The sequence below is a fragment of the Barbus barbus genome, assembly GCF_936440315.1.
Source record: "Barbus barbus genome assembly, chromosome: 9".
NCBI classification, from domain to species: domain Eukaryota; kingdom Metazoa; phylum Chordata; class Actinopteri; order Cypriniformes; family Cyprinidae; genus Barbus; species Barbus barbus.
The window spans coordinates 10,880,857-10,908,631 of record NC_136737.1 but is presented as its reverse complement, the minus strand read 5'-3'; the positions used below and the strand labels follow the sequence as shown (position 1 = coordinate 10,908,631).

Here is a 27,775-nt window from a genome sequence, read left to right as displayed (position 1 = left end):
TGCTTTCAATAAAAAGTAGCTAAATTTGTCATGTCACATAGCTATGGTTGGGCATGCCATAAATCTCCAAAAATAAAGACATTAATTAAAACGTATATCTTTTTTTTTTTTTACTCGCCTCACTGTACTGTCATAGTTTGCCTATAGGCATGCACCGGCCCTGCCGCTGAAGGCCATCTCGTTTTGAAGATCCTTGGAAGACAGCCTCAGTTTTGTGTCCTTCATTCACTTGCTTCACATCCTATATGTATGGTTAAGACTGACTGGCCTTTCACCAATGAGAAACCTTTCGGCACGCCCATTTCTCAGAGGTGCAGTAGCTCTAAAACTAGAACAAAAAAGTAGTTACCGCAAGTATTCCCACACATTATAGAAAAAATGTGGGTCAGATAACTGCAGTTAATAACAAAAACAGTCGAACATCACTGTGAAGCTCAGAAAAGGACGAAACCAGCTTGTTGAAAAAAATAAGATATGGAAATCAGTGTCATTTAAATAGTTAAAACTATATTTCAGAATGCACAGAAACAGTTAAAGGTGTATGATTTCCTTCTAAGATGTTTGAGAGATACAGGTTTAATGAACAGGATATATAAATGGTTTTGATTGTTTCTTCTGTTCGTCGAGGCTTCACACTCCATCCCAGTAGGTGGCGGAATCACACACCTAAAGCTGGCTTGCCACCAACATTAAACACAAAAGAAGAAGAAGTTACCTAGACACATAACTCAGCTTTGAGTCTTCTGAGGTGAGATGATTTGATCATTTATACAATTATGAAAATACAGCTTGTTAGAGCAACATTTCACAGGGTCATTAATGTATTGGTTTAATGCGGTACAGCTCTAACGTTATTTGTGTGCCTTTCTGGCGTCTGCTAACTAAAATAAACATTTAGCCTTGCAGTCAGGGCTAACCATTCCGAATAATTACAGAATTGTCCCGTATACGCCGCATGACCACCCGAGCAATACGAATAACACACTCTGAATTGAAAATAATAGATTTTTGGACACATCATTGTTTGGTTTGCTGAAGGCGTTAAGACCCAGCGGAATCCTGGTCGCTCTGCTTCACAGCCAGAGGTTGATGAGATTTATTATGCATTGGTGTATGCTGTACTAAATTCACAAACCACTCTCCCAAATTATTGTAACAGGACTGTTGAATAATTAATTATTTTTGGAATTTAATTGTACATGGGCTAAGCAGTACAGTACTAATATTTTGAGTGTCACTTATTTTCAACTACCGTTTAATTCATTAAGACCTGAGTGACTTTTTGTGTTGTTGATGTTTGTTTGTATGATTGTTAACAGGGTTTTTCTGGCTCAAAATAAGGTGGAGGTGGTGAAATACTGCTCATGTGCGCACACACACAAGGGTAGTAAAACTAACTTTTTGCCACACTTGCCAATGGCCGGTGATGTGATAAAATTTACCAGCCATGAAACTCTTTTTGCAAAATCAGGCAGTAATCGCTACTACAATGACTAAACATATTTACATATTTTTAATTTGTCCTTTACTTTACTTACAAGAAAAATAAAAAATCAACAAACACTTTTATTGACTTAACTTTTGTTTCTTATTATTTATTTATTTATTTTTTGTCTTTAAAAAAACGATGAGATTCTTGTCCTTTGCATGTTTTCTTTTTCTTTCTGTATACCCATATTAACGGACTAGAGAAGGGCTATTCAATTAGCTTCATTTGAGGGCCGGATTATCAAACTGAAAATTTGAAGGGGGGTGGGGGCCATCTCGATCTCTTTCTGGGGGAACCTATAAAATTAGAAATTAAATTGACATCTAAAATCTATAAAAGGTTAACATTAGTGCTTTCTGTCAATTGATTAAAAAAAAATCACATTTTTGTGATTAATCATGATTAATCGCATATTTATATTGTCATAATTTCACATTGAACCTCTAAATTAATGTAGAAACAACATAAAGATAGTATATTTAAAATTTGTTTTAATGGCATCTTTTTACTAAGTAGCCTATTATTAATGAAGCATTGATACCAATACTGCTACTGGTGTCTATTAAATGCATTTTCCCTCAATTTTCCCTATTAATTTTAGCCATTCAACAATACATTATAATTAAAAGCAATTATTTTTAACATTTAATAGGCTCTGAAATATTAAGTGATTTTAAAACAATCTTCACATCAACTATAAATTGTATCTGCATAAACTATACAGATTAATCTTTATTAATGAGTGACTAGAGCAGTCCAGTGATTTCTCTTTTTCTTTTGTTCTTTGATTTACATCAATGACAGCTGTCTCTTTAAACCTTGATGCACATGACACAGATGTCCTATTTTCTCCAAACTCTTTACTGTCATTTAAGACTACGCTTATGAGGTAACTCGCCAAAACCGCATTTTGACATAATTGTGCGTGTTTTCGTCTGTTGAAATGCTACTGGTGCAATGTCTAAAATGGCTTTGTGATTATTTTATTCGCTTGTGTCAGAAACAGCGAGTCCCTTTTAAAACTGGCTGTTGTTCTCACTACATTGCATTATGTTTCAGAAAAGTTTTAACCGCCAATAGGCGACTGACACTGTTACATATACTCACCAACATCGATTTTTTACTCTCATTTGGCGCTTGGCGAGTGTTACTTTTAGGACCTGGGTACCGCATTTCAACTGGCTGAAGAAAACATTTTACAAGCACACATTTGAGATATTTCAATAATAATATAATAGACATATATTTTATTTATTTTGTTTCATGTACAGTTTTTTTTTTCCACAATGGAAAACTCGTATCAGAATACATTCTGTTATTAAGCAATATTGCATGAAGTGTAAGTTTCTTTGTGTATAATGGCCACTAGGAGGTGATCTAGATCTATGTTTCCTTGATCAGTTTTCCCTGAACAGATAAAGCTACTCAACTCAAGCTCACTAAAGCTGTGCAAACAGGCAGATAAAACAAGAATAAGAAACCAAGTAATCAAATGTATAAAAAAAACAGACTGAGACTGCACTGCTGCATGTCATGCCATACCCCTCACAGCAGGCGCGCATCTTTTACATGGTTTCTGAGATTGGCAAATTGAGAGATCACCAATCCAATCATTAGAGGCAATTATCAGCAGATAGCGATCGGTAGCTGATCTTGCTGAAGTTGTCTGAAACATGAGAATGCTTTATATTTATAAGCACTTCAAATAAAAAAGCATAAGCGTTTACCACATCTTGCTCTGTTGTACTTTGGCAGATGCGTGTGCTGGTTAATGCCTCTGACAAGTGTTTTCCTCAGCATAAAATTTACATTTTGTGGTATACTTATGTCAAATGTGAGAAAGACTAGAAAGATATAGTACTCAAAATATGTAAATTCATTTAAAAAAATAAATAACTTTACATTTTGATAGATGGATAAACATGACATGATTTAAGTATGTGAATTAATGAAAGCATCAATTTGATAACTGATTTATTTTTGATTTTGGCATATCTGCTCCTCCAACCACACAGGAATTCACCAACAGTTCAGCTCCTCCCACAACAGTTTATGAAAGAAAGCTGAAAACATGACTGATCCAGAACCCTGCGGAATAAAGCAGGAAGATACTGAAGAAGAAATAGGTTGGTGCATATTCTTCTATCTGTGCGTTTTAGAACGAAAACTATCCTCGTCTACACTGGTGTTTCAGAAACAGTCTAAACTACACAACCGAAACCGCATGTCACATGACCATTCATGCAGATACAACCACAGATATGTATAGGTAGAGTCCTATTATTTAGATGGCGGACGTGTCTAATTACATATCTGTGGGTACAATAACGAGCATGATGTTATTGTTTACACCATTGGTCTCAAACTCAATTCCGGGAGGGCCACAGCTCTGCATAGTTTCACTCCAACCCTAATCTAACACACCTGATCCAACTAATCAAGGTCTTCAGGATCACTACAAACTTCCAAGCAGGTGTGATTTGGAGCTGGTTGGAGCTAAACTCTGCAGAGCTGCGGCCCTACAGCAATTGAGTTTGAAACCACTGGTTTACATGGTCGTCAAGGGTATGCAGAGCGAATGTGGGCATCGTTTTCAAAAGTCTCCGTTTTGGTCCGTTTACACTGAAAGCAACCCCGGAGTTTTCAAACTAAAACGGGGTGTGCAGCGTTTTCAAAAATCTCCTTTTTCGACCTCGAAAACGGCAGAGTAGTGTAAACGATAGGCACAACCAGGGCTCTAATTGAGGGGGGATGGCATCCCCCTGGTCGAACACACACACACACACACACCGTGAACACACACCCGGAGCAGTGGGCAGCCATTTTATGCTGCGGTGCCCGGGGAGCAGTTGGGGGTTCGGTGCCTTGCTCAAGGGCACCTCAGTCGTGGTATTGAGGGTGGAGAGAGTGCTGTACATTCACTCCCCCCACCTACAATCCCTGCCTAATCAGTCTAATCCCTGTCTAACAGTCTAATCCCTGTAACATACTGTTTTATTTTTGTTGTGCTTTTTAATTAAGAATAACAAGATCCATATTTTGCTTTAGTCTTAAAAAGTGAAAGGTGTATAGATATAAGCAAAACAGACAATTATCTTTTCTTGTAAAGCGTGACACCAAGATCGCAAATTTGAAAGTGAAAGTGAAAGTAAAAAAAAAGCAATTCCTGTTCACAAAATTTACATCACAAATAATACTGATGAAAAAGAACGGGTTGAATGTTGAACACTTTCGTTACCATATAACTATAAACTATGATAAAAGTTTATCAGCATGCATTGATTAATCAAATGTTGTATCAAATAAATAAATAAAAAATTGCAATGATGTGTTTGTGCGACCAACTGAAAAAGTTAGTCGCACAAGTGCGACCAGTGGGAAGTATGAGTCTAGAGCCTTGTGATTGGTCAATCAGAACTTGTTATTGTAACAAGCTGCGCACAAGCGGAAGCAATTTCATAATTTTTTGTGCAAAATGGTTCAAGCGCAACTTTTTAAGTTCTTTAAAAAGAAGAAAACGGAAGGTATGATTTTTCCTTGATTAGAATTTAAAGACATTCTCCTGACATAATGTATGTGTGACTGAGAGACGATAGGAGAGCTGACATTATACAACTTTCAGAAAAGAAAAAAAAAATCTTGAGAGTCCAAAAAGCATTCACTGCGCGATGAATGTGCTATTAGTTTTATACAACAGTGCAGAGCAACGTGGAGTTTCATTCCATGAATTAATCAGTTTTTGAACGAATCGAGTGAGCCAGTGATTCAGCGGTCCATTCAGATAGCCTGCTCTGTCCCAATGTGCATACTATCCAAATGTTTTTATTTTTACATTTTTTGTTATATTAGCAATTTTCAATACTATTTAGGGTGGATAGTATGCACATTGGGACGCAGGGATGGTCTCACTTGTTTCGTTTCTGTTGAATCAGCCGTTTTGAACGAATCATTTGATTTGAATGATGCAGTAAGTCATTTATAAAAACAGGGATTTGCTGCCACCTACTGGCGGTTTTATTGTCATATTTATTCATGACGGACCTAAACCAGCCAAGGTGCCACCACAAAAACACATTCAGCAAAATATTGTTTAGTTATCAATATTGGCCAAAATTCCTCTATTTCAGGCCTTAGAAGAAAAACAAAAACTTATAAATAATAGTTTGTTTAATAAGGCTATTTTCTCATTAAATAGAAACCTTAGAAAACTATTTTGTAATCATTGTGTAAAATTAACCACAGGACCCCCCTCCCCCCTCTTCTCTTCCGACCACACCATCCCCCCGGAAATTTTTTTACAATTCGACCACTGGGCGCAACTGTAGCAAAAGTTATGCATTTTAAAACGAAGATGCACTAGTGCCTGAGTTTATAAAACTGGCACTTGTGGTTAAAGGCATTAACAGTGCATAAGTCACTAATGCTATCAAAAATTGCAAAAGAAAAGACATACTGTAAAAAAAAGAGAAAATAATAATATGAGCCAGTATTGTCTTCAACTGTTGTTTTGAAGAATTAAAAAAATAAATAACAGCGCAAAAGTAACATTTAAAAAAAGAAAAAAAAGAAAACACCCCTCATGCTCTACCGTTATCTTTCTCTTAGGAGTCTAAAGCCCAAAGTATGCTTCACTTTTTACGCGTACGCAAGGGACAGCGTACAATGTGTATGATGCAAATGTTGTCATCACAATAGTACGCACATACAGTAGTCAGCATTTTAAGTGGATCCCAAAAATACATAAGTTGTCCTAAGATAACAAAGCATTTTAGGTTTTAGGACAACTTTGAAAGGTTTTGATCCACTTCAAATGTTGACTACTGTACTGTACGCGCTCCACCTGATTTTTGTGACTGTGCGTACTTTGTACGAGCAGGTCGCATATGAAGTTATTTTGCAGTAATCAGATGGTCTACAAGGTGGCAACATGGGCCGTTGTTTCAGAGTATAAAATGAAACAAAGAGATGGAACAACAACAACAAAATAGCAGAGACTGCAACAACAACAAGGCAAGGCAAGTTTATTTATATAGTACATTTCATACATAATGGTAATTCAAAGTGCTATACATAAAAGGAAGTAAAATAATCAAAAAAATAATAAACTTTTATAATGATTTAGAAATTGATTTAAAATGAACTTAGAACACTTAAAAATAGAAAATGATTATACATAAAATACAGTGCAGTCAGTTCGGACATATAGCACAGTGCTCATTCAACAAATGCACAGCTAAACAGATGAGTGTTGAGTCTTGATTTAAATGTGGCTAATGTTTTAGCACATCTGATCTCTTCTGGAAGCTGATTCCAACTGCAGGCAGCATAATAGCTAAAAGCGGACTCCCCTTGTTTTGTGTGAACCCTTGGTATTTCTAACTGACTCGATCCTAATGATCTGAGTGGTCTGTTCGGTTTATATTCAGTGACCATATCTGCCATGTATTTAGGTCCTAGGCCATTAAATGAATAAATTTATAAAATGAGTAAAAGTGCTTTAAAATAAGAAAACATTTTACAAGCACACATTTTAGATATTTCAATAATAACATAATAGACATATTTTATTTATTTTGTTTCATGTACAGTTACATGGGCTAGCATCAATACTAGCCCATCAACTCAAAGTCCAGCAGTTTTCTTAAGAGGGTGCAGACAGGTGCGTTGAGCCCTTTTCGCTTCTCTGCTTTGCTGCCCATCTGGGAGTTGATTCCACAAAAAGCTCTGAAAACAGAGAGAGTGGAAAAAAAGTTTTCATATATAAATAAATGACCTTGGTGTATTTATTTAACATTAACAACATTTAGAATTACATTGGCTTTTACATTGTTTTCTTAAATATATAATATCATTGTATGTATGTACTATATTGTATGTCGCTTTGGATCTGCATCTGCAAAATACCTTAACCATACTTAAGAAAAGAATTACATCATTAATTAATTAAAGTCGTAATGCTAAACTGATGTCTGTCAGACTCATCTGTGTTTACATAAATGTCCTGCAGGGGAATACCAACTCTAGGTAGAAAAGACACTTAACAGCTTTTTAATGCACATATTAACCATTAAAAAAAAAATGGTTAAAAATGGTTATGGTTAAAATTCACATAAAATATTCTAATGTGAACAAAAACTTTTGTGTGAATTGACTAGATATTTTGTTGAACGGATGTATTCGCATAAATTCTCATTTGTTGCAATTCTATCAGATGTTTTAAGTTGCCCCTTACGTTTTGATCCCACAGCTGTTCACAACTCCTCTCCTGTCCATTTCTAATTCTCATAACAGAGCTGATGGAAACGCTCTCCAATTTTATATATATATATATATATATATATATATATTATTATTTTTATTTTATTTATTTATTTTTTTTGTAAAATTTTTACGAATGCACTTAATTGGATGGAAGCCTGTCTTTAGGATACTGCAAGTTGAACACATAGTAAGCAGCAAAGGTCGCTACCGCTCCATTCAAAAGATTGTTGTGGGGCCCCATCACAATCGTTCCTTCCATGGACATCATCCACTTGTCTGTGCTTAATGTCTCTCCTGAAATGCAATGCATTAACACAATATGATAACTAAAAGAGCACTAGAAAGCTGCACTACATAAAAACACACGCGTGCACGAGTGGTGGTGTTGGCATGATGTGCGAAAGTACCAATTTTATCAGCTGGGAGACTTATGGTATATCGGCTGTGAGAAGTTATGGTATGGTTTTTGGTAATTTAGACTAGGCTTTTTATGGATGCAATAGGCTTATATTGAAGTCTTTCTTTTCTTTTTTGGCACATATATCCATGTAACAACTATTACCAGGGCTTAAAACAAGGAAACTTTCTGTGCCTGAAATATGTTCAGGGTGCAATAAAAAATCAAGTTCAGTGCGCCTATAAAATAGTAGCCTCCTTGTGCAGCGATACACAGTTTTCAGTGCTCCTGGCTGGGTTGGAACGCTCCCTGGAAGCCTTGCTATTTAAGCCTAGAGTTCTGGCATAGTGCCCAAAAAACCTTAAGCCCTGTAATAAACCTTTACCAAATAAGGGAAGAACATACCTTGCACAATTAAGCAAGGTGTGCTGGGTAGGGTCTCTTTTTGGATATCAGCAGCTGTGGCAGAGGGCTAGGGAATAATAAAAAAAAAAAAACGTATTAACATTACAAAATGTATTACCAATTACACAACAAATACCAATTACAAATCTATTATTACTTTAATATTCCATACAGTCTGGCTTTGAGACAAAGAAATGGTCCGCTCAACACTGAATATTAAAAAATAAAAAAAAGGCTGTTTTTAATATACACTATATTGCCTTCTAATGAACATGTTTGACTACTTCAGTAATTTCTATGAGTACAAATCTTAATGTTTAAGCATATAATGATATTCTACGGAATTGTGTGCTTCTAATTTTATAGCAACAGTTTGGACAGGACTCTTTTCTATTCTAACATGACAGTGTCTCTGTGTATAAGGCACGGTTCAAAAAGACATGATTGATTCAGTCAGTGTGGAAGAACTTGTCTGGTCTGCAGAAAGCCAAGTCCTGATCCCAGCTGAACACCTCTGGTGTGACTTTAAGTGCAGTTTATTTTAGATACAGACAGCTTACCTGACACATGCTCTGCTCTTCCTTCCTGGTTCGCCAAGCACAATAACGTTATAACATCTGCTCACAGTTATGGCTAACTTACAGATCAATACTCAGATTTTAATACGATTAAGACAATACTCTGATTAAGACTCTACCATGTAAACAGATTTTTGATTACCTTAGTCCGGCTAAAGTCATAATCGAAGTAAACACAAATCGAATTAAGATGTGGAGTATTCCTATTTTAGTCGCATAATTGAAGTGCAGTACAGACATGTAAACCCCTTAATCACATTGTTACCATTTTGTAGGACGCCGCATTTTGTGACAGGATACACACACTGCAGGTCAACCGTTTGACGGCAAATAAAAGAGCTTCAACACCACCGTCGTCTGTATGCACGTACAAATAATTAACTGCACTTTGAAGCTTTCATAAAATTAAAAACGAAACACCCAATACTGTATATGGCATCATCATGAAGATGAACTATATATATATTTATACTGAAATTCTGGAGGGGACGTCGGATGGCGTCACGTGGGGACGTAATGACGCATGCCATTAACCGATCTACTATAACATGTAAAATGGGAACATGAAAGGATTATTCTAAAAGCAACTCATGTAAACACCGTAATCAAAATATTGTCTTATTCAAAGTAAGATAAATAATTAGATTACTGATGTCCATGTAAACGTAGTGAAGAAGATCCCAGCACTGACGTTTAAGTAAAGCCCATATTTCAGCTGACGTTTGCTTGTGTTCATTCAGTGACCGTAACATCTACAAGCTACAAGACCCCCGATTAAAAGACAGCAAAACAGAAGTCATAATAACCTTACAATAGCCTGTCCGGTAGCATGTGTAATGCAATAATAACCTGAGCTAAGGAAGCTGAACGGAGTAATGCTTATTTTTACAGTCTATGGGCTTACGTTAATGATGCTAACGTTATTTGAGCTGTCGACATTGTGGTGGTTTTGCATGTTGTTAACGTTACCTTTTTCCGTTTCACTTCCGTTGAGGTTCCAAGCAAGTACGTTAGTAGAGGCGAGCCGAGGAGATGATGTTTAGATATAACGATTCAAGAGAAATCTGAAAATATACCTCTGAAATATACCAAACGACACAATCAGCACTCACTCAGATCACCGTATTAATATATCCATAGACTTATGAAATAGATTTTACGTTACATACCTGAGACGTGTTCCTTCTTCCAAAAATGATTAAATACGTCTGGTACCGTTAGCCGCGTAATTAATAATAATATTAATAATAAATAATATAAAATATATCAATTTTATATGAAGAAATATTATCTGAACAGTTTCATTTTTATATTTATTTAAATCTGGCTCACAGATTTTGCTATTTTTTTTTTTTATTTTATTTGTTATTTATTTTATTTTTAAAACTGGCTTGTACTTACTAAACATTAAAGTCTGTGTAAAGTCAATTCTAAGAATTGTTTGTAAACACATTATAAATATTAGAAATGCATTGCTGAAACATGTTACAAAGACTGTAAACTGTACTTAATTGTGGAGACATCAAAGTTCAGTGAGAGGTACAGAGAGAGCACACGCTCCTGATGCTTTCGAATCGCTCTTGTGGTACTTTGTTTGAGAGCAGAGAATACTGCTTACTTTTTTCAAGATTTTGATACCTTATTGTATTTACTTGCCTTTTTGTTTTAGCATTCAAATTTGGCTGGGTGGTTAATAACACATTTTTCTATGGTGAGACAAACTCAGAACACAATTAATATTGACTTTACACGGACTTTAAGTAATACTTCTCACTACAAAACCTGTGACTGTAATGTTTTAAAATTAGTACTTGGATAATAAATTGTCAGCAAAATGGACCGTCTGTGTGTGTTTTGCTCCCCATGTGCTCCCATTGACCTAGTTTTCCCTTGTGTGACATGCCCATATTTGGTTATCTTCCTCTTGCTGTTTGATTGTGTTTCATTATATCCAGGGGCCCATTTCAGAAAGGAGGTTAAATGAAAACGCTGAGTATGTTAACACTGAAATGAGGGAAACTCAAAGTGGGAGGTTTGTCAAACCCGGGAAAGTCTTGTTTCTGAAAGAGAGGTAACTTACTCTGTGGTCGGGAGCAGGTTTTCTTCACTAAACCCAGAGTTTCTTTCAGTCTCCACTAGGGATGCACCGAATCCAGATTTTTGGGGTTCGGCCGAATACCGAATCCACTGTTTAAGATTCGGCCGAATCCGAAACCGAATACCGAATCCTACTCGCATCCTTAGTTTTAACATCGGCGATGTTGTGTACTGCTTAGGGTCCTTGCCACCACGAGACAAATTGGCATTGCAAATTGAACATAAAGCTCGACTTGAATCGCCTTCTTTTGGTTGAAAGTACTGCCAAACAAAACTTTTTTTGCTTACGAGTTCCATTTTCAGATTCTTACAGCCTACTACATTCGAACGGGTCCTATGTAAACACCTTCACGTAATCAACGGCCGTGTGACGTCGTAGCGCAAGTCTAGGGTTCGGTTTCGGTGGAAAATAAATCTAAGGTTCGGCCGAAACCGAACCCCGTCAAAAAGCCCAGGATTCGGTGCATCCCTAGTCTCCACCCCAGTTTTAAACCGTAAGCGATGTTTAAATGCCTTATTCGTTCATTCACGCTGCAAAAATGCTTTTCTTACCGAGTATTTTTGTCTTATTTCAAGTACTTTAGATAAGATGCATTTTCTATAGATGAAAAATAAGATATTTACTCGTTTCCTGGGGCATTTTCCTTTTAAGTGCATTTTACGTAAAATGTAAAATTGTCCACCATAGAATATGAAAAATAATCTTAATGTAATTAATCTAAAAAAAAAAAATGTCTTACCACATTGGCAGATAATTTGCAAAATAAGAAAAATGCACTTAAATAAATTTTTCCCTTCATGGAAACAAGACTACCTTACGTTATTTTTATTTATTTTATTTATTTGCCATATTTACATGCATGTTTATTTGAGTGGTACCATTTTAAATGGTAGATTTTTTTAAAACATCGGAGATGTACAGCATATTAGCAAGGCCGCTGTATGCAGACCGATAAGGAAAGTGTGTGTCACCCACACACTCATTCTGAGATTTTTTTCCTGAGCACAAATCCGTCAAAGAGGAGTTTCACAGGACTGTAGGTCAGTGGTATAGCAATCGGTTTAAATTAGGCTAATCTGATAAATGTCACTTGATAACATCTCGCTGCGACCTCTGGAAGTAATTAGAATTTCCTTCAGGATTTCCAGTGTGGTTGGATGCACTGATGACAGGCATATCCCCACCATCGCACCTTCTGAAAATGAAACCGATTACTGTATGGCATGGAAGGATGCCAGATGGAGGGGTAGTAGCTATGAGATGCCGTAACCACCACCACAGCTGTTAAATAAACACAAATTATTCACAGTTTTTTTTGGCCATCTTTATTTCCTACAAATACAAAAGCAACAGTTGTTATTTTTCCTTTTGAATTTTAAAATTCTTCCAATACTTGACCATAGGGCTGTGGGATATGACTATATATATATATATATATATATATATATATATATATATATATATATATATATATATATATATATATATATGGAGAACAACCAGAACAAAACGAGGAGCTCGTTCCTAAACGAGGGACTACATCTGTAGCATGGGCACATGTTTTTAAGTACTGCAGTTTTAAAACAACCGATTTTAAGCTGTTGAAACACAAACAACAGAGCTATATGTGTGCGCCGTCTCCGTTTCTGTGTGAGAGGACAGCTTTTTTTGCCGCTTTATTGGCTTTGAACGATTACATAAACACAATTATATGCGAAAGAATCCCCGTCTTTGCAAGTATCCTCATAAACACAGCGATTTATGTCTTAAGAGAGTTAACAGCTTAAAGAGAAAACGCATATGTAACAATATATTGAATCCGGACTTCGGTCTTAAAGGGCAAGCTGTCCAATATTCGTTCTGTCTGCCATTCATATTAATCATAGCACATTGCTAGAAAATCTCTAACTGCTCTTGACTAAATCTCTTTTGTAACTTTAAGACAAAATAATACAAAAATAATAATAATTATATATTTATATGTATAGAATCTATACATAATACATGTGTTAGGTAGATATAATTAACACAGTGAAGGCTAATTAATTTACACAATGTATGTAGCGTTTCTTATTTATTGTAGTTTTTTGTCCTATTGCTTGCAATTAGTTTCTTATCCTTATTTCATCACTGACTGTTTATTTATCTTCAATGAGCAGTGTTGGGTATAACGCATTACAAGTAACGTGCGTTACGTAATAATATTACTTTTTGGAAGTAACGAGTAAAGTAACGCATTACTTTATAAATGTACACATTAATATTTGAGTTACTTTTTTAAAAAAAGTAACGCAAGTTACTTTTTTCAGTTTAATACATTTGCATTAAAAAAAATGAAATTACTGAATTAAAATGAACGTAATCATGTATAATCACGTACTCCATGCGTGCGCAGGAACAGACATAGTCAGAAACCGAGACGGCAGGCCAGAGCTCTACCTTTCTCCGATGGAAGTATTCTCATTATTTGAACTCGTTGAAGAAAAGGAGAAGGGGATTGTCGTTAAATGTAGATTATGTGTAGGTGAAAAACTCTTGTCAACTGCAAAAAACACCACTTCAAATAATAAAAAAAAAACATCTGCATGCAAAGCACAAACAACAGAGTTGGACGAGAGCGAGCCGATTCCGAATGATACATGCATCCCGCCTCAAGCTAAACAACAAAAGCTTTATTTCAGTTCAACTTCACCAGGTAAAACAATTAGTTCAACTGAACTCAACAAATTGGTTGCTGCTTTTATTGTTGAGGAGATGCAGCCACTGTCCACTGTGGAGTCGCCTACATTTCGTAATATCATCAGCAAAATCTCAGTGACAGGCAAAAGAATGGGGGGGCGTGCTGCCAGATCGCAAAACCTTTACAAACTTTTTGGACCAAGCATATATGGAAATGGAGACAGACCTGAAGAAAACTTTTATTGCCGACCTGCAATATGTTTCCACCACTGCAGATCTATGAACTGCTCAGAATAAAAGTTTTCTAGGCATTACTGTACACTGGATCGACCCTGCTAGTCTGCAACACCAAAAAGCTGCAATCGCCTGCAGGCGATTTCGCGGGAGACATACGTACGATGACATCGCAGCGGAGACGGAGCAAATTCACAGCACATTTGCTCTTTGTGGTAAGATAACTGCCACTGTCACGGACAATGGCGCGAACTTTGTAAAAGCATTCAGAATTTTTCAAGCTGATGAGGATGATGATGAAGCAGAAAATAATGAAGACGAGGTCATATTTACGGACTTGCATGAAGTCTTACGGGATGACAGTGAGACCAGAGAAAGGTATATTCTCCCTCCACATCAACGTTGTGCGTCCCACACCCTTACCCTTATATGCACGAACGACATAATTACATTTTTGAAGGCGAAGGCAGATTGCAAAGCAGTGTACAGGAGTGCAACTGGAAAGTGTTCAGCCTTGTGGTCAAACGTTAGTAGATCAACTGTAGCATCAGAGGTCCTGGCGGAATTCAGCAAAAGAAAGTTGCTGGTCCCTGCAACTACAAGGTGGAACTCATTTCATGATGTGCTTAGCAGAGTCACAGACATCCCCTTAGTGGACCTCAATCAACTTTGCACTCGCCTGGACATCAGATGCATTACGGAGAGAGAATATTTGTTCCTAAAAGAATACTGCAAGGTTCTGAAACCTGTCTGTATGGCATTGGATATACTACAAGGTGAAGATTCTGTTTCTACGGCACCCTTCAACCTACCCTTGAAATCCTGATGGCCAGAATCTTGGCACTGAAAGAGGGCCTCTCCCATATGATGGCTGACCTCCCAGACCTCATAGTTCAGGTAAGTCTGTTCAATAGGCTATTGTATTATTATCATCATTATTATTGTAGTTTTATTTTGTCAAGTCAATTTCAATAGTGTTTTATACAATACAGATGGTTTCAAAGCAGCTTTACAGTGATAACAGGAAAATAATGATTCAGTGATTCAAACGGAATTCAATTCTGCTGTAAAGCAGCTCTAAAAAGAAAATGGTAAACAGTCATTATTCAGTTGAAATCAGTTCAGTGTTTATTTAGTTTCGTTTAGTAACTGTAATTAATCAATTATGAAATGAGTTCAATAAAGCTATAAGAAATTGTCATCATCCAGCTCAGTTTAGTTCTCATACAGTAGTGTCAGTGCATTCAAGTCAATATGTTTATGTATATGTTATTAAGTTTAATTCTACTTACTTTTTTCCTGACATAATTTTAGTTAATATGGTATGAATTAGGGCTGCTCAATTAATCGAATTTCTAATCGCGATTACGATTATGGATGCCACAATTAGGCTACATAATTGTTCAAAGCCACGATTACAAAAATAAATAATTAAAAATGCCCACTTGCATTATTCTGTGTTTGCAGCGCGAGTTTATCAAACTCAAACACACTGGACAAAATACATTTTGTCTAACTGGTAGTCGTTGTCACTCTGTTGTGCATGATAGATATGTTAAACGTCAAATGTGTCAAAAGCGGAACAAAATAGTGGTACTCGTTTGAACAGCGCGCCACACTGACCTTGTATCCACTCGCCTCAAAAGAAAACAACGCAGTGCAAACTTAGAGTGAATGCGTTTCTTACAGCGACCAGTCGCGATCACACACTAAACAACGCTGTGAAATTCTGTTGACATTTGAGGCTCAATGCTATAGAAAAGCAATAAAAGTTCAGGAAGAGTGTTTTCAGCCTTCTATCTATATATATATATATATATATATATATATATGTGTGTGTGTGTGTGTATACTGTATGTGTATATATATATATATATATATATATATATGTATATGTGTATATATGTGTGTATATATATATATATATATGGCATGCAGCTTCAAACAATGGCATAAATCTGTTTAAAAAAATAATCGTTATTAATAATCGCAATTGCGATCTCAAGGAGATAATCGACAATTAGCATTTTTGTCATAATCGTGCCACCCTAGTATGAATGCATGTCTATTAGTTTATAAACTGTGTCACCTATCTAAATTCTCTTGCAGGCTATCAAGACACGGTTTAGCACCATACTTGACAATGATGACGCTTTGCTTGCTGCGGTAACCCTGCCAAAATTCAAGCTGCGCTGGCTGAGGAATGAAACCAGAAAAGACACCACCAAGATGACTCTGGCAGCACTGTATCGTGCTCTCACCATTGAGATACCACAGAAAGAGCCACTGCAGTCTCCTAAAAGCAGAGACCATGAAAATGACTTCTTCGCATTTCCTGAAGAGGAGAATCAATATGACAAACAAGCAAATACTGTGGACATGGAGATATGTGAATACCTTAAATCAGCTGATATGGGAAATTTACATGATTTCCCCAGGAGTTTGAAGGTCTTCTTAAAAGTTAAAACACCTTACAGTTCACCAGTTGAGAGACTGTTTAGTATTGGAAGTCTCATCCTCACCCCAAAAAGAAACCGTCTCACAGACCAGCGTTTTGAGAGACTTCTCCTGCTGCGCTACAGTCGTTACTTGGAAAATAAAACCTAGATGAAATAGTGAACTCGTATATTAAGATAAGAATACTCTAACACACACACACGTGTTGTATTTGTTTTTTTCAGAAGTGAGCTGGACCTTTTTTGTTTGTTTGAAAAAAAAAAAAAATTGTTTGAGGACACTTAGTAGAAAACTCAAGAGTTTTGGTCTATTGGAATCAACATATACAGACCACGTCAAGAATTTTTTATTTTAAACTGACAGATTTATGTTTAATTTGAGATGTTGTTTGTTCTCTAGTATCATCTTATTGTTCTCTTAAGTTATTAAACCTTTTAAATGTTTAAGATCTTTCTTTTGCCTTAATATAACTTATTTCATAATGGCAAATATCTAGCCTATGTTACACTCTTTATTATCTCAATGGACAGTGAATTTACTTTATGTAGGCCATAGCCTACCAACACAAAAAATACAAAAGTAACAAACATTAATTTCAACTTTCAATAATCTGTAATGTAAAGAGATATTTTAATATGGCATGCACAGCTTTGGGGTCGGAAAGTTTTCAGAATATAGTATTCTATATTATTATTCTATATATGTGTTTTTAATAGAAAAGTGTAGGTTATAAAGGTTATACAATGTTGTTGAATGCAGAACTTCTCAGTCAAAAAAACTCTTGCAAGTCCTGAAAGAGATCAAGCCTCAGCCAGGTAAGAAAAAAAGTAACGTAACGCATTACTTCCCATAAAAAGTAACTAAGTAACACAATTAGTTACTTTTTGGGGGAGTAACTCAATATTGTAATGCATTACTTTTAAAAGTAACTTTCCCCAACACTGTCAGTGAGCTTGAGTTGGGTTTTTTTTTTTTTTGTTTGTTTTGTCTCTTTTTAGGCTTGTATTAGTTTGTTATTGACATTGGTGACAAGGATTATGAAAATTATATGGTATCAAAGATTTGAATATCATAACCTTTTTAAAAGGAAAAAAATACTATATTGTGATATCATGATTCTTTTTTACGAGCCTCTGCCTTCTTGCTGTCGACTGAGTACAAGTCAGTACTTAATTTTATTGCTCTAAGAAATGCAACAAAATGGATTAGAGAATATTTAATTATGTGAAAAGAGTGTTATACTATGTGGAAAAAGCTGCAGTGCATTGAAATAGACACTGAAAGTCATTTAGCCAACACCCATGAACCATTCATGCTTAAAGCTTTACCTTGATTGAATTGTGTTTTTATACTTCATTTTTAGCTGCTGCCACGTTCTTGTTTCTTTTTTCTTTTTTTTGCCATGGGATATCATTAAAATGAATAATAGTTCAATAATTTACAGTTTTCACCTCTGATATTATAACACCTATTAAGTTATTAACAGTTATCAAGAATTAATCTTGCATATTGACGGAAGTACGCAGACATCTTTTTGTCAGGTGAATTGTAATTTCGGAGCTCCACTTATCATGACTTTTCATAGTCATGCTGGACGCGCTAAACTCAGAGTCAACATACTCATGAATGAACTAACACAATTCTTTCTAAAACCGAAAACTCAAGTTTCCCATCTCACGGTAAGTCAACTCAAGAGTTCAAGTTTAAACTCAGAGTTGGTTGAACCTCCTTATTGAAACGCGCCCCTGGTGTGTCTCCTCTATTTCCCTCGTTTCTCCCAGTATATAAAGTGTAGTCTGCCCCATGTTTCCTTGTCGGGTCTCTAACATCATGTGCTACGTGTGTGTCTCCTGCCTACCCCTTGTTGGATTATTAAAGACTGTTGTTTGTGAAATGTACTCCATCTCCGCGTTCTGTGCTCCTCGTTCCTCGCTCCAACACAGTAGATTGTGACATAAATGTACCCAATTCAAATGAATGCATCAAATTGTTTATACTTTCTAATGGTTTTTCAAGTTTCAGATGTCCTTTTCCTTTCACGTTTATTTTTTTTTTACTAAACATTTTTACTTTAATTTTAGACTTGATAGAAGAGAACAAGGAAATTGAAGAACTGATTAAAGAGGGGGAGAACCATCATGTCAAAACTGAAGAAACATCTTGGAGATCCTCATTGACAAGAATAGATGAAATATGGCCTCAGTGTGAAAACAGTCTCTCATGCAAGCAAAATCTTGATATTAACATAAAATGTCATCTTGAAGGGAAGCTGTATGCATGTGATCAGTGTGAAAAGACTTTCACATTAAAAAAATACCTTAAAAAACACATGAAAATCCACACTGGAGAGAAGCCGTACACATGTGTTCAGTGTGGGAAGAGTTTCACACAAAAACAATACCTTGATGCACACCTAAAAACCCACACTGGAGAGAAGCCATACACATGTGATCAGTGTGGGAAGAGTTTCAGACAAAAACGAGTCCTTGATGGACACACAAGGATCCACACTGGAGAGAAGCCGTACTCATGTGATCAGTGTGGAAAGAGTTTCAGACTTAAGCAAACCCGTAACGATCACATGAAGATCCACACTGGAGAGAAGCCATACACATGTGATCAGTGTGGGAAGAGTTGCACACAAAAAGGAGCCCTTAATGTACACATGAGGATCCACACTGGGAAGAGTTTCAGAAAATGTGATGGTTTTAAAAAACATCTGCTTACTCATTATAGAGAGAGACTAGAAAACTCTCAACAAAGCAGTAAAACATTTTTTAGGCCACATTTCCTGAAGGACCAACTGAAAGTTCATACTAAGGAGAAGACTTACGTATGTTATTTATGTGGAAAGAGTTTTAGTCGAATGGCTGCATTACAGATACACCAGAAAAGACACAGCGGTATAAAGGATCATGCTTGCCCTGAGTGTGGGAAGACTTTTTTTACATATGATGCGATGAAAGTGCACCAGTCAGTTCACACTACAGAAACACCTTATAAGTGTTCATACTGTGACAAGAGATTCAAACGGTCAGAATATCTGAGAATACATGAGAGGATCCATACTGGAGAGAAGCCATATACATGTGATCAGTGTGGGAAGAGCTTCAGACTAACAGAAATGCTTAATCGACACATGTATATCCACAATGGGGAGAAGCTGCACACATGTGATCAGTGTGGGAAGAACTTCAGACAAAAAAGGAACCTTAACAAACACATGAGATTCCACACTGGAGAGAAGCTACACACATGTTATCAGTGTGGGAAAACTTTTGTGCATAAAGGAAACCTTAAAGACCACATGAATATCCACACTGGAGAGAAACCATACACATGTGATCAATGTGGGAAGAGTTTCACACAAAAAGCATACCTTGATGCACACCTAAAAACCCACACTGGAGAGAAGCCATACACATGTGATCAGTGTGGGAAGAGTTTCAGACAAAAAGGAGCCCTTAATGTACACATGAGAATCCACACTGGAGAGAAGCCGTACTCATGTGATCAGTGTGGGAAGAGTTTCAGACTTAAGCAAACTCGTAATGATCACATGATGATCCACACTGGAGAGAAGCCGTACACATGTGATCAGTGTGGGAAGAGTTACACACAAAAAGGAGCCCTTAATGTACACATGAGGATCCACACTGGAGAGAAGCCGTACACATGTGATCAGTGTGGAAAGAGTTTCAGAAAATCTGATGTTTTTAAAAAACATCTGCTTGCTCATTCTAGAGAGAGACTAGGAAATTGTGACCAAAGCAGTAGAACATTTCTAAAGGACCGACTGAAAGCTCATACGAAGAAGCCTTACGTATGTGATTTATGTGGAAAGAGTTTTGGAAAGATTGTTGCATTAAGGATACACCAGAAAAGACACAGTGGTGTAAAGGATCATGCTTGCTCAAAGTGTAGGAAGACTTTCTTTACATATGGTGCAATGAAAGTGCACCAGACAGTTCACACTACAGAAACACCTTACAAGTGCTCACACTGTGACAAGAGATTCAAACGGTCAGAATATCTGAGAATACATGAGAGGATCCACACTGGAGAGAAGCCGTATGCATGTGATCAATGTGGGAAGAGCTTCAGACTAAAAGAAATGCTTAATCGACACATGAATATCCACACTGGAGAGAAGACACACGCATGCAATCACTGTGGGAAGAATTTCAGACAAAAAACAAACCTTGACAAACATATGAAAATCCACACTGGAGAGAAGCTACACACATGTGATCAGTGTGGGAAGGGTTTCTTAGAAAAAGGAAACCTTAAAGACCACATGAATATCCACACTGGAGAGAAGCCGTACTCATGTGATCAGTGTGGCAGGAGTTTTGCACATAAAGGAAACCTTATGAAACACATGAAAAGACACACTGGGGTGAAGCCACACACATGTGATCAGTGTGGGAAGAGTTTTGCAGAAAAGGCGACCCTTAAAGAACACATGAGGATCCACACTGGAGAGAAGCCATACACATGTGATCAGTGTGGGAGGAGTTTCACTCAAAGAGGAACACTTTATGAACACATGAAAACCCACAGTGAAGAAAAGCCATATACCTGTGATCAGTGTGGGAAGAATTTCAAACGAAAAGAAGGCCTGAATAATCACATGAAAATCCACACTGGAGAGAAGCCGTACACATGTGATCAGTGTGGGAGGAGTTTCATACAAAGAAGAACCCTTATTGAACACAAGAAAACCCACAGTATAGAGAAGCCATATACATGTGATCAGTGTGGGAGGAGTTTCACACAAAGAGGAACCCTTATTGAACACAAGAAAACCCACAGTATAGAGATGCCATATATATGTGATCAATGTGGGAAGAATTTCAACCGAAAAGAAAGCCTTCATGATCACATTAGGATCCACACTGGAGAGAAGCCGTACACATGTGATCAGTGTGGAAAGAGTTTCATACGAAGAGTAACTCTTTACAAACACAAGAAAACCCACAGTAGAGAGAAACCATATATATGTGATCAGTGTGGGAAGAATTTCAAACTAAAAGAAAGCCTTCATGATCACATTAGAATCCACACTGGAGAGAAGCCGTACACATGTGATCAGTGTGGAAAGAGTTTCATACGAAGAGTAACCCTTTACAAACATAAGAAAACCCACAGTAGAGAGAAACCATATATATGTGATCGGTGTGGGAAGAATTTCAAACTAAAAGAAAGCCTTCATGATCACATTAGGATCCACACTGGAGAGAAGCCGTACACATGTGATCAGTGTGGGAAGAGTTTCATACGAAGAGTAACCCTTAACAAACACAAGAAAACCCACACTGGAGTGAAACAGCACCAGTTAGTTCACACTACAGAAACACCTTACAAGTGTTCACATTGTGATAAGAGATTTGAAAGGTCAACACATCTACAAATACATGAGAGGATACACACTGGAGAGAAACCGTATTACTGCCATTCATGTGGGAAGAGATTCACTCAATTATCTTCTCTAATCTCTCATAAATTACATGTCTGTGTGTCTCAAATTATAGTACTTAGTTGACGTTCTGATCTTGTACTTCCAGGTGTTAGGTAGGGCTGCATCAAGTAATTATTTTGATAATTGATTAATCAGTGATTATTAGAATGATTAATCAACTATTTGTTTCATTATTTTGGAGATGAATCAGTATCTTTATTGATTATTGCTTGATTATTGATCATAGCTTGTTAAAATGTTGAGTTATACCCATTCTAACTAATAAATAAAACAAGGAAATCACTTCAGCTTTTGAAAATGTCTTTTTAATATACTTGAGTAAACTGATTATCCTCTTCAGGTTTTCTGTCCTCCTCAGAAACATCTTCCAAAGCTACATCAGAATGAACCAGTTCCACATAAAAACAGCCCACCAGACTCTCTTTGGGTAAATAAAAAAAATAAAAAATGGTGCGAGCCTTCCAGCTATTTAAAACTTACCTTTTTAAGTCCCACACTTGGCGAGGCTCACCTGTCTGACACCGTGAGTCTTCATATCTTGTCAGACGTCGGCTAGATTCTCCCAGCCAAACAACTTACCTTTTCTACCCTGTGGCCGGAGAGTCTTACCCATCCAGGCTGCGAGCATCCATCTCCAGTCAGATGACGGCTAGTGCCTCCTGGCCACCTAACTGTACCTTTCTGTCTTTACCTGTCCGACACAGTGAGTCCCGATCTCCCGACGGACGCTGGCGAGAGCACTCCTGGCCAGACAACCTTACCTTTTCAAGTCCCTCGCTTGGCGAGGCTTACCCGTCTGACGAAGGGAGTATTGAGCTCCCGTCGGACGTCGGCTAGAGCCTCCCAGCCAGACAACTTACCTTTTCCATCCCGCAGACGGCGAGACTTACCCATCCAGATTGCGAGTATTTATCGCCAGTAGGATGCCGGCGAGAGTCTCCCGACCACACAACTGAACCTTTTCCGTCTTTACCTGTCCGACACAGTGAGTATTGATCTCCCGACGGACGCCGGCGAGAACACTCCCGGCCAGACAACCTTACCTTTTCGAGTCCCTCGCTTGGTGAGACTTACCCGTCTGACAAAGGGAGTATTGAGCTCCCGTCAGACGTCGGTGAGAGCCTCCCAGCCAGACAAACCTTTTCCATCCTGCGGCCGGCGAGACTTACCCATCAATGCTGCGAGTGTCCGTCTCTAGACGGATGTCGGCGAAGCCTCCCGACCGCACAACTTTACCTTTCTGTCTAACCTGTCCAACCCAGTGAGCCCCGATCTCCTGACGGATGCCGGCGAGAGCACTCCCGGCCAGACAACCTTACCTTTTCAAGTCCCACGCTTGGCGAGGCTTACCCATCCGACACAGTGAGCCTTGATCTCCCGTTGGACGTCGGCAAGAGCCTCCCAGCCAGACAAACTTACTTTTTCCCTCCACTCACGCCACAATATCAAACCCCCGTCGAACCCTACATACCTGGTCGGCCAAGCAATCTTAGCTTTCAGTCCAAAGGGGCTTAACCATCCAACTCATGAGTATTGATCTCCCGTTGGATGTCGCGAGAGCCTCCCGGCCGGACAACCTCACCTTTTCCTCCTACGTCCCGACCAAACTTTACCTTTCCGTCTTTATCTGTCCAACCCAGTGAGCCCCGATCTCCTGACAGATGCCGGCGAGAGCACTCCCGGCCAGACAACCTTACCTTTTCAAGTCCCACGCTGGCGATGCTTACCCGTCCGACAAAGTGAGTATTGTGCTCCCATCGGGCGTCGGTGAGAGCCTCACAGCCAGACAACTTACCGCTTCATCCTACGGTCAGCGAGACTTACCTGTTCAACTCAGTGAGTATTGGGCTCCCATAGAGCGTCGGCGTCAGTCTTTGGCCACCCACCAATTTTCCGTCCAACGGGCGACGAGGCCTAGCCGTCAGTCGCTACTGGTGTTGTCCACCCGCCGAACACCGTCCAACTGTCTCGTCTATCCTCACGCCTTTTCCCCCCGCCTGGAGAGGCTTACCCGTCCGATGTCCTGAGTCTCAATCTCCCATCGGATGCTGCGAGAGCCCTCCCAATTCCGGGTTTTCTCTTCTCCCTACCCGCCCGGCGAGGCTATCCGTCTGACATCGTAGTCTTGATCTCGTGTCAGACGTCGACGCTGGTCTCCCGGTGGGCTCCTATACTTGCCCGCCCGCAAGTGAGGCTCATCCATTCGATGCCGTGAGTCTTGATCTCCCATTGGAGGTCGCGAGAGCCCCCTTGTCGGACGTACCAAACTCTTTCTATCTGCCAAGCCAATAGGACCCACTCATCCAACGACGGAGTATTGTGCTCTAGTCGGAGGCTTCATGGGCCCTCTCGGCCAGATACCGCCCTCTGTCCTCTGATTAGCAGGGGCTGACAGCCAGTAGGGACCGTACGCCAACTTCGTGAAATATCCCACTGCAGGCAACTCGGGTCCTCCTGGTCAGGGCCTCAACCACACTGCTCCTCCATCGGCCGGTAGGGACTACCCACGCAAAATTTTTTTTTTTCATAGTTAATCTCACCTATATAGAAATACAGCATCACACCATCTTCTTTCTACCTAAAGTAATGACATATGCTGTATGGTTAAAGCTGATTGGCCTTTCACCAATGAGAAACCTTTTGGCACGCCTATTTCTCTGATGTGCAGTAGCTGAAATACAATCAAATATAGTCAACAGTGGGTAAGGGAAGAGTATCAGGTTGGAGCAGAACTGAGGAAAACAAAATTACAAAGGTACGATTGGGGCATACAAGGTTGAACATTAGCTACAGTGCATTTAATAAGCAAACATCCAACAGGTCTATGTCCAGCTCCTACCCTAATAAAAACTCACCTGCCTGTAGCTTCCTAGTAACCCTTCAGACCTCAGTTACCTTGATAAGACTTTTTGTGGATTTTAGTTCAGCTTTTAACACGCTTCAGCCAGAGTTACTCTTGGACATGCTTGTAAAACTTAACGTTAATTATTTTAATTAATAAAGTTTTTTCCTTCTTAACAAATCGTGCTCAATGTGATATAGTCAACATTACAAAACGGATAGTTCCGGTCCTTGATTCTGATTGGTTCAGCCACGTTTGGAGCCATTGTAAATTACACTACAAACCTACACCTTTGTTTACTTTGTGTGTTGCTTGGCAACCACTTTGTTCCAACCATAGGTTCCAATCACAACTGTTTCTGGGGAACTACATTGTTTGGTGGAAGAATACTGTTTTTATTCATATCATTAAACTTATTTGCTCTGTTTTATTTTGTGAAACCTTACTAAGTATATGGAATAACTGTTTTATAAAAGCAATAAGCCCCATGAAGCCATATTCACTGTAAACCACGACTTCTTGGGACTTATTGATTTAATACACTATCTGATGTTAAATCAATTAGTATAGGTGCCCCTCAAGGTTGTATATGCTCTCCCATTCTGTTCACTTTATATACAAATGATTGCTTGAAATAAGAACAACTAGGCCTATATTATTAAATACTCTGATGACACTGTAATAGCCTACCAAGTCTTTTAGGAAAGAATCAGGACATGACATAATATCAGTCTGAAATTTGGAACTTTGTGCAGTGGTGTAATGTAAATCGCCTTAATGTTGGAAAAACTAAGGAAATGAAAGTGGACCCAAAAAGTTTAGGTGATTACAGTCCAGTAATTATTCAAGGTAACACTATTGAACAAGTGGATAAATTCCAGAGGGGGAAACGTGATTTATACCGAGGGTAACGTTTAAGCCCTGCATTTCAGCCTGGACCTTATGGGCCCCGACTTTTTTATGCCTCTAGGGCCGGGCTTCGATCGGGGCAATTTTCACGTCATAGTTCAGAGGCAGGCCGAGCCTCGGGCCTGTTTTAGGCTTCTCCTTATTTTTATATTTTAGACATCCATCAGTTAGTGATGGAAAAAAAAACTGCCGCCCTGGTGGAAACAATACGAGGCCGTGCCATGACTGTGAAGAGCAGCTCGACGGTGTTTAGAGTACCGTAGCAGCAGAGAGCGCGCCGTCAGCACAGCTAAAGACCCAAATGCGCGCAATAGGCTGAAGCTTGCCGCAAAGCCCCAGCAAAATTAATTACCATGAATGTGTCCGGGAGAAATAGTAAGGAGATATTTGAATTATTTATTAATAAACTAGTGTTTTCTGTCAGTGTCGCAAAGATGAAGATGATGATCCTGACTCGCCGTCTCCTCATTAGACGCGCGCAAAGTATATCTTCACGGATTATAATGAAAGAGTTTTTGTCATCGATTTGATTTATTTCATAGTAGTAGTAAATTAAAGCTTTCTATAGATATATGTATCATGTCTATGATGAATGTATTCGCTGACTTTCGGTTCATTTTTGTGAAGCGCTCCTGTTCAAGATGAGACGGCAAAGCGCATCGTTTTCTTAAAAGCACAACGTTTTGTTTATGATGTGAGTGCAAACAAATAAAAGTAGACCCTTTACAGTTCCGAATGATGTATTACTCTTATGAGCAAAAATTATGGCATATTTTAAGGTGTTTCCATTGAGAAAAAAAATGCAATTGATTGCGCCATGTCCTGCGCTTTAACTTAGACTCTCCGCACAAATGATTGGATGCAGCGCACGTTTATCTGGTATAACGTTTAAACATTGTTATATGCTTGAACTGTTTTAGTATATCTATAGATTTTATTTTAGGCAAGTCGTGATGATTTGAGAAGGCTAAATTGATCGAACATAGGCTATGATCAGCCTGCCGCTGGCCACTTGGTCGTTAGCCTATACTTTAAGAAAGAAACTGCTAAAAAAACAAACAAAAAACAACAATAGAAGCCCAATAGAAACCATCACAGAAATTCTAATGGATTCCATTAAAATACCATTATAAACCATTAGCTTTTTCCAGTAAAACCATTACAAAATTCCTTTTTTGTAGTGTGTTTTGGGCATTTTTCCAATAGGATTTAACATCCCACCAATAGAATCCATCACATACCAGTAGACACCATTATAGTTTCCATTAAAACCAATACAATTCCCATTATAACCGTTAAATCCATTACATTTTCTGTTTTGCAGGGTTCTCTTGTTTTTTTGTTTTTTTTTCAGCAGAATGCTTCAAACGTTTTTCTAAATTAACTATAATAAAATATTATAAAAAAAACGAAACGAAATAAATTCACTGACATTACATACAAAACTGAACTATTTTAATAGCTGAAAAGGTAATGAAGTATCAGTGTTCAGCATGAACTGCAATAGTGTCAAAACAATGCATAGTTTGTGTAATAATATGATAAATCGTCTATAAGCTGTTTTGCCTGATTGATTACAGGAATACAGAAAACAAACAATAAGTGAATAACTTATGCTAACCTAGGCTAATATAGTTTAGCTTTTATATATTTAATTTGTGGGGCTTTAATTAATGTATTTATTTATTTGAATAGATTAGCCTACCTAGATGTCATTGGTGACTACTGCAGTGTGCATACAGCAATGCCTGAAACAAACCTCTATAAATGTATTTGTGGCCTAATAAAATGTATATAAGCTAGTCTGGCTGAGTATCCTGTGTCATTCATAAACCCTTGTTTATTTTGTATGTTTCAGTTACCTACATAAGCTATGTGCCTACTGAGAACATTTTTCTTGTAGTTAAAATGTTAATATTGTAATCATTATAATTTGTAATTGAT

General features: G+C 38.0%; 1 protein-coding gene across 1 annotated transcript; it reads left to right on the top strand.

Moving 5' to 3' along the window:
- The first annotated feature begins 691 nt into the window (after positions 1–691).
- LOC306874985 (uncharacterized protein) lies at positions 692–22,338 on the top strand. The gene is made up of 3 exons (XM_079425331.1): positions 692–748; positions 3,505–3,615; positions 18,680–22,338. Exons 2-3 carry the CDS (start codon positions 3,561–3,563, stop codon positions 22,141–22,143), a joined length of 3,519 nt encoding a protein of 1,172 aa, XP_079281457.1. The 5' UTR covers positions 692–748; positions 3,505–3,560; the 3' UTR covers positions 22,144–22,338.
- Positions 22,339–27,775: the final 5,437 nt, after the last annotated feature.